Genomic DNA, 8815 nt, shown 5'->3' with positions numbered 1-8815 from the left:
TTATCGATTGAAATAGGGATTAGAAAGTAAGAAGATATCAAAATATGTTTTTTTTTGTTTTAATAAATTAATTTAGATTGTTATTTATTTGATTGAATTGGCACGTCTCATTTGGTTTAATATCGAACTAGATTTGAGCCATTCATGGGCGCGACTGGGCATCATCGAGAAGATGCGTAGTAAAAAATATTGAAAGTCAAATATCGAGAGGTGAATCTTCAAGTAAAAAGAATTTGGACACGTGTACAGCCCAAATCAATTCTAATTTAATCTCATGACAGAATAGAAAATAACCACGGTGGTTGTTTTTTTTGTAAACAACTGTGATAGAATCTCCTTAGGATTTCACATATAGTCAACTAATTGAAAACTTTTAATGCGAAATTTCAGAAATCTCAGATAAGATAGTTATAAGATGTTTCAATATGGTCAAATTTTAATGATTGCGCTTTCATTTACCTTTTTATTTGCAATATGTCTAGTATTATACTCGGGAATTTGTTCATTTGCTTACAGTGAAACCATATATATATGTGTCTCTACTATCAGATTGGGTGATAATGCTGTTATTTCTGCTTCTTCTAAATTCATAGGTTTCCGTAAATTACAACCGCGGAGATTCATCATTTTTCGCAATAATGATTCCCAATGTTGAAGCTCATGGAAAACAACTTAAGGTCCCGTTTGATACGCAGGAATGGAATGAAATGGAAATGAATGGATTTCATATAAGGAAATGTAATAGTATTAAATTAAAAAATGTAATTTTCTTTAATGACCATCACAAAATGAAGGAATATAATTATAACATTAGACTTATTTACCAAAATATCATGTTATATACATTCTTAGATATATAAATTAAAAGAACATATCTGATGGTTCACAATGTATAGCATGAATGGAGGGAAAGACCATTCCCTTTCTTAATTGAGAGATTGTTCATTCCATCAAAATTAAAGGAAAAATATGATAATAAGGGAATGTCATTTCCAACTTATGCAAGAGATACTAATAAGAAAATGAGGTGTAATAAAAAAATGAGCATTCCATTTCATTCCTGCATACCAAACGGGACCTAAGGATCTAATCAAATTGGCTTCAGTTCTCGATTTGACAGCTTCGGTTGGATAACAACTGGGATAATCTTCTCTGATTGATATGCTCCTTCATCCAATTTATTTTAAGTAGATGAAAACCCGTGTGTTGCACGGATGATTACTAAGGAATTTAACGATAGTAATATTGAAATATTTAAAACTTACTCTTATTTTTAATTAATGTAAAATTTTGATCTTAATATATATATATATAGATATATATGATTTAGGAATTTTCAATTACTAAAGCAATAATCATAGTAAAACTAGAATAAATATTTTTTTTAAAACAATCAATATCGACAAAATTAATTTGAAATAGAAATTAGTTTAAAAAATTTATTTTAAGAATCGAAATTCAACCAAAAAGTAAATAAATAAAATTATTTAATTCAAAGTTCATGGAGAAAAGATTTTCATCAAATTATGAAATAAGAATAGAAAAAGAAATTTTCGAGCTATATAAATCAAAAAATTATTATCGTTACCGGAGCGACGTTCATAATGGAACTGAAATAATAATCCTGTCAAAATAATCAATATGGAAACAGTCAATTGCGATTAAAGTTCATTCAACAAATCAAAGTTCAATCAAGAAAAAGAAAAATTCGGAGAATATTATTAAAACAATAAAAATATTAAAGCAATTAGTTTGAAATTTGCATTAAAAATTCATTTTACAAATCAAAACTCAATCAAGAAAAAGAAAAATTTGGAGAAGAAAGAGTTTATATCAGCAATATTATATAATAAAAAAGATAAGTATGTCACACGTAGATATGATTTTATTCTTAGGCATGTAAACAATCAGATTCAATGGGAATGAGAGTTCATATTTACCTTTGCTTGTAGTATTTTCCAAATTATTGTTCTTCTACGTTTGTTTCTGATTCATCGTGCGGTATATATGCGTGTGTATGTATACATACATATATATATATATATATATATGTATTCATACAAACGGCAAAATGCAAACGGCAATGCAAAAGCCAACTCTCACTGATCTAATATTGAACAACGATTGTCCCCACTAAGACATCCAATGAAGAATATAATATAATATTAAGAAGGAATACTGAGTATATTAGTTTCGATTCTAGTTTCTTTAATTTCCATTCGACGTACTTTGGAAAATAAAAGCATATTCTGAATATGTTAATGGTTCTACCTGTTTTTTTGCCTCTTATGAAACTATACGTAAAAAATAATTAATATATAGTCTAATGTATATTTTATTTCCTTGTATATATTTTGCTGGGTTATATGCACATAATTTATATATTCTATTGCATCATAATTGATGATAGAAAATTTTCTCAATACATAAGTTATGACGTGACATAACGATAGAGTTCCGTTTTTTATTTTTTATGATATGACGACGTGAGAATTTGGCTGATACTTTATATATATATATATATATATATATAGATTATGGACTGGAGTATCATCGTCTCTGATCTTTCGCTGACTCCTTTCGCTATTGTTTTGTTGCTGGCAGTATTTGATTTTCTTTACTGGCCAGGAACCGGCAATACATCTTGTAGGGTCTCATATATAATCTGTACATGAGTAATAAAATATGACGAGTGTAAAACTGAGAACTTCCCTCCTCCTCAAAACAATTATACTTATTTCAACTCATATAAATATTTCAATCGATCCCCATATTTTATACTACATTTCTTTCAACGGCGGAATCAGAGCAGAGCAGAGAAGAATAAGAAGATGAGGAGATGATAAGAATTATGATATCATAGAATAGACTTGGATCACCGAGTCTTCTCATCTTTTGTCCTTCATCTCTTCTCTTTTCATCTCCAACGACCGCCACCTTTATCTGTCGGTGACTGGAGGAGAGGATGCGAATGGAGGAGAATAACTATTTTTGCTCCTCCTCCAATGGTCTGACTGAGGGGGTAAAGCAAGGAATCTGATACCCACAACAAAGAATTAAGCTGCCTGATACCTTACTTTCACCGAAAAAGGAGCTGATACCTTATAATTTTAATAAAGAAAAAAGAAAAGAGGAAGGAAGAAGGAAACTTATACCTTGCTTATATCTAGAAAAAGAAAAAAAGAGAGAAAAATTAAAGGGGAAGTTAATGCGTACATTTACTTATATAAGCTCCACTCACCCCATTAATTATTTGATTTAATTTCCATTGATTGTTGTCCTTCATTCATCCCCTTCTTTATCTCCTCTACCTGATTCAACTCATACACCCCCCCTAGTCATCTGCATACGGCTTAATTGAACTCGGCAGGTAATCTAGATATTGCCAGTTTGATTTTCATTGTACGTATCCTTCCATTAAACTCTTTTATTTTTTTGGTGAATTAAAATTTTTATTTTCCTTTTACTAAGATCTATAGGCGTTTCTTGTAATATTAAAAAAAAAGAGAAAAAAAATCTATCCTCGGATATCAGCTCCCTCCGTTAATTATTGCTCTCGTTGTCCTTTGCTTCTTTCTTCCTCTACTTCAGTTCAGCTCACACTCTCCAGCCCCTACCCTATCTGCCTTCTCCAATAATTCCGCTCAATATCTATTGAGAAATTTTAAATTTATAGAGAAAGTTTTTATCTTTAAGAATGTTTTTATTTGTAATTTACAATACAAAAGTAAGTGACTCAATTCAATTCAAAGCCAAAAAACCTAAAAAAATTAGAGATGTGAGAATTATCAAATTGATATTCCCATATTTTATCTCAGAATTTATATATGATAAACGATATCTGATCAATCAATTGATTTAGAATATATATATAATTTAGCACATTATATATTGAGAGTCATGTTTCTTAATATGTATCTATGCAACATAATGCCTTTAAGTTAAAAGAAAATAACTATTAATACAATTTATTTGTGTATACTTGTTTCTGGAATCTTATATTAAAATAAAAATGACATTTTTCACTTTAAAGAAAAGGTAAGGGTTCTGTTTACTTTTAGAAAATTAATTTTCACTTTTAATCTATATTTTTTTCAGGGTACTAATCTGCTTCTGGTTATTTAAAATTTTCTTCTCCTTTTCTAAATGCATTTATTCATAGAAAAGTATAAAAATATGCTTACTAATGTTAAAGTTAGAAAATTATACTTCATAGTAAATCAACCACTAATTTAGTATTAGGGCTCAAATTTTTATGGAAATAGATGACGATTATCAAATGATAAAAGAAAGTCATAAATTAAAAATTAGAAAAAAGAAAGAATTGACTAATGAAAAATTGGAGAACTAAAAAGAACTTTTCTTATCATTTTACAAATTTGAATAGTGGAAAGGATAATTTTCATAGAAAAAATGAATTCATTTTTGTATAATAAGGGTTACCAGTCTAAAAAATCATAAACTTTCTTAAAACTACCGCCACATCTATCAAAATGTTAATTTCCTCGTTAAAATACTGACGTGAACGTACGTGGCAAATAGAATATGAGCTGGCAATTTTTTTTCCCGGGGGGAGAAGATATGTTACGGATGAGTTGTTTTATTATTTACAAAATAAACAATTTGTCCGCTTTAACAATAGTTATTTCACCTTTTCACTTTTTAGTTTTAACAATATTAAATCACATGTTCACTATGGAATGATTTGTACTATCTAAATTTTCACTTCTTATTGATTTCTCAATTAATTATATTATATCATTTTTTCGATTATAAGCGAAAAATATGCACCTTGAAAGCGATAATTAGGAGAAATATGGCTATGAAAGAACATGGAGAGATTCATTGACGAGAATCCAACTAAAACTTATTGGTCGAAGGGGGATCCCACTATACCGAATCCCCTCTCTGTTCTTACACACCATCTTCATGTATTTCATACCTCAGGCTCACTTGTCTATTTCGAAAAGAACGAAGGACATAAGCCTAATCTAATTATCTAGTGATCATACCTCAGCTATTAGCTAAGCTCCATTCTGGACGATGTGATTATAATGAAGTTGATATGATACCTTAGCCCCGAGGAGTGTAATTATTCCTCAGCTCCGGTCATTTCCATTTATCCTCAGCTATTAGCTCCATTTCTTTCTCCCTCTGCTTCGTCTCACTCTCTTTCTCCAGTATTACTTCTCGGTTTTTCAACATTCTTGCTGTCACTGTTGTCTCAGTCTTTGCCCATTACACGCAGAATTTTCTCCGAAAACAGGAAAAGAGAAAGGATGGAATACGCTGGTGATGCTCTCAAAACAATCATCAGCCACACAATAGATCCTGCAGGGCGTCAGCTTGGATATATTCTGTGCTACAAGAGCAATATCGACGAGCTCAATTCTGATATGAAGTCGTTGGTGGATGCTAAAGTAAGGCTTCAGCATCGCGTTGAGGAAGCCACTCTCAAAGGTGAGAGGACTGAAAGTGATGTTCGGAGGTGGCTGAGTGAGGCAGAAACTCATACTGGAAATGCGAGGAAGCTGATCGAGGGCAAGCGCAAGGCAAGTTGCTTCTACTTTATCCCCAATCCCGTGGCCCGACACCAGCTTGGCAGGAAGGCAAAGAAGGAGGCCCTCACCATTCGAGGTCACTGTGAAAAGGGAAATTTTGAACAGAAACAGATCTCCTACCATGATGCACAAGCTACGGGAGCTGCAGCTGCTGCTCCATCCCCTTCGGAGTCGGCCCAGCTTCTTGTACCCCTCGAGTCGAGGGCTTTGATCGTGACTAAGATCATGGAAGCCTTGGAGGATAATAATGTCAGGAGGATTGGTGTCCACGGAATGGGTGGTGTTGGCAAGACCACCCTCCTGGATGAAGTTGAGAGGAAGGCCAAGGAGTCGAACAAGTTTAATGAAGTTATAAGGAAGCTTATATCGAAGAACCCAAATGTTGGGGTAATCGGAGCGGAAATCTCGCACATATTGGGCATGCTCGACAAGAAAGATGATGGGAGAGGTTCTGCAGAAAAAGATGGGAGGGGTTCTGCAGAACAAAATGGGAGAGGTTCTGCGGAACAAGATGGGAGGGGTTCTGGAAAGAAGAAGGCCTTCATTATCCTTGATGATCTATGGGAGGAGCTTCACTTGAAGCGGATCGGGATTGAAGATAGCTACGAGAATGTGGAAGTGAAGTTGCTGCTCACCTCCCGAAAACAAGATCTGCTGGCTGAAAAAATGGATTGCCGACCAAACCTCCATCTTCCTCACTTGAGTCCGGAGGAAACAGCAAAGTTGTTTGCTGCGATAGCAGGTAACGAATTTAGGGACCCTAAAACGGATACTCTGGCAGCTAAACTAGTCGATAAATGTGGGGGCTTGCCTATTCTAATCCTGCCGCTGGCAAGAATGTTGAAGAACGAGGCTTTCTCTACTTTGAAAGAAGCAGTCGAGCACATTAACAAATCAGAAGCTGCTTACTCGACCCTGGAGTTGAGTTATCAGTCTTTAGAAGAAGAGAAGTACAAGGAGTTGTTCCTACTTTGCGGTCTCATGGGAAACCAGAACATCCCAGTACGCAACCTGCTCAAGTACAGTATAGGCTTGGGCTCATTTGGTGGCACCAATGTCGTGGAAAGAGCTAGGAGAGAAATGGTTGAATCACTTCGGAAGCTTAAAGCCTCGTCACTGCTGCTCCAAGGTGACGACAACGATCATGTCAAAATCCACGACGTGGTTCGTGAATTTTCAACAAAAATCGCAAACAAAGATGGCGGTCATTTGGTGTTCAGCACCTTTATTTCACATGCGGGAGATTACGCCAATGCCCAAGGTATGTTCTCTGACACCCCGTTTGGAATCGATTCTTAGGTGAAATGTGTTGTATTCAATTGATTTCAATTCAATTCAATTATAAATGAATTATGTTGTTTGGAATACCAATTAATTTACTTGAAATGAACTAAATGATCTTGTTTGAACATATTAGAATTGAAATAAATTATTTTGATAAACTTATTCCTTCCAATTGAATTGAATTATAGCCAAATCTTGTTGATTTTGGCCCGATTTCGAATCCCCAAAGCAAGTCTTGTACCCTTTTTTTTTTTTTTTAAGTTCTAGTATCTTATTGACTCCAGACAGCAGTATTCATCTAAATTCTTGTCAATTGAATTTTATTTTTGTATTTTCATAGATTCCAACAGACTCAAACAAAGAAATTTTGTGTTCAAATAGCATGAAAATGCAATCCTTCTATTCAGTTCATATTATATTAAAATATCCATCACAATATCATATCAGTTCATCACAGGTTCAATACAATTTTTCTTTCTTTTTTTTTTTTTGGTCACATGGTTTTTTTTTTCCGGTTACATATACAAAATCTTTTTTTAACTTATAAAGAAAGCAAATTCATCTAATGCTTCAGCTTGCAGTTTCCAAAGCAAACTGGCGTTCAATTTTGAAATTTGGGGGATCAGAGCCGTTGGATCATCGGCAGCTCCTACGGCTCCATGGGATTGGAATAATCGGCCTTTTTAGAGGTTGGGCCCAACTAGGCTTCTAATTGGGCCTTTTACATGCCCATGTTGCAGAAAGCCCGGCCCGGTAGCTACAAAGTTTGTATTTGTTTAAAAGAAGCCCACTATATTCTGTAAATTATTTTCACAATGCCTCTTCCATTTTTATTTAATATTATTTAATAGGACGAAGAAGAAAATGGGGAGGGAGATGTTTACCCAATTTTATGACGCTACATTCTGCAATGGGGATATCCATAGTCGATGAAAATGAGCATGCGATATATTGTTACTAGTCACGGAGCCCAATGCTCGGGATAAAATGTGATGCATTTTTCCTTTTGTTTTTCAACTTTACTATGCATATTTCTGAACTGTTATAAAACGTAATTTATGATTAATAAAAATATATTATATAAGATACATTCGTCTAATTCTTATCCTCATGCTACTATTTATAACTCACATGCAGGGGATGACTTCAATGCTCAAAATTCCATATCCAAAGGTACGAAGACACATGATTATCAAAGAATTCTTTTGATCTTGAAATTGTCAATTCACATATTACAAATATTCAGATTTTTTACTTTATATTTTGCTATGTCTTCGATACATCTCTCAGGAAACCGTTTCAAAGTCCCAAATTTCTTTTTCAAAGGCATGAGGAAGCTTAGAGTCTTAGATATTAGGAGTGAAAACTTTACCTCCTTACCTCCATCAGTTCGTTTGCTGCAAAATTTGACAACATTATGTCTGGACAATTGCGTCATAGAGGATATTAGCATCATTGGGAAGCTAAAGGGACTGCAAGTCCTCAGCTTCATGGGTTCTGAGATTGAGCATTTGCCAAAAGAGCTAGGAGGACTAACCAATCTGGTACTATTGGATTTGAGCAAATGCTCGAAGCTAAAAGTGATAGAACAAGGGGTACTGGAAAGACTGACCAAACTGGAGGATTTGTATCTCGAAGAAAGTTTCGACCAGTGGGAGGGCGAAGGAGATGCAGTGCAAGTTAATGCTAGGCTTGCTGAGTTAAACAACTTGCCTCAGCTAAGGACACTAGATGTGCATATTGTCGATCCCATGTTGCTCCATCAGGACCTGCCGTTTGGAACATTGGAAAGATATCGAATACTTGTTGGTAAATGGGATTGGTCAGGCACCTATGAAGAGCTACGGACGATGAAGCTTGAGGTGGTGAGATCAGATGTTCTGTCTCAACAATGGCTTCAGACCCTGTAGAAGGTTCTAGATCTTCACTTTAAAGGCATATCGAAAGGTACTTGTCTGAGCGTTCACGCG

General features: G+C 34.4%; 1 protein-coding gene across 2 annotated transcripts; it reads left to right on the top strand.

Annotated features, from left to right (window-relative positions):
• The first annotated feature begins 3255 nt into the window (after window positions 1-3255).
• Window positions 3256-8786, top strand: LOC116192935 (probable disease resistance protein At4g27220). Of its 2 annotated transcripts, XM_031521641.1 has the most exons (4): window positions 3256-3370; window positions 5249-6822; window positions 7983-8018; window positions 8136-8786. In XM_031521641.1, the coding sequence occupies exons 2-4, from the start codon at window positions 5280-5282 to the stop codon at window positions 8753-8755; spliced, it is 2199 nt and encodes a 732-aa protein (XP_031377501.1). In that variant the 5' UTR covers window positions 3256-3370; window positions 5249-5279; the 3' UTR covers window positions 8756-8786. The 2 variants fall into 2 exon arrangements, with proteins under 2 accessions (XP_031377501.1, XP_031377502.1); XM_031521642.1 differs by lacking the exon at window positions 3256-3370 and having other exon boundaries at window positions 4865-6822.
• Window positions 8787-8815: the final 29 nt, after the last annotated feature.

The sequence above is a fragment of the Punica granatum genome, chromosome 1 (assembly GCF_007655135.1).
Source record: "Punica granatum isolate Tunisia-2019 chromosome 1, ASM765513v2, whole genome shotgun sequence".
NCBI lineage: Eukaryota > Viridiplantae > Streptophyta > Magnoliopsida > Myrtales > Lythraceae > Punica > Punica granatum.
The sequence above is the reverse complement of the archived record's forward strand: the minus strand, read 5'-3'. Positions and strand labels throughout refer to the sequence as shown.

Excerpts from the sequence above, each read along its gene's own strand:
- LOC116192935 (XM_031521641.1), top strand. The coding sequence starts at position 5,280 with ATGGAATACGCTGGTGATGCTCTCAAAACAATCATCAGCCACACAATA. Across the intron at positions 6,823-7,982 it reads AGATTACGCCAATGCCCAAG|GGGATGACTTCAATGCTCAA; the intron begins GTATGTTCTCTG and ends ACTCACATGCAG. Across the intron at positions 8,019-8,135 it reads TCAAAATTCCATATCCAAAG|GAAACCGTTTCAAAGTCCCA; the intron begins GTACGAAGACAC and ends TACATCTCTCAG.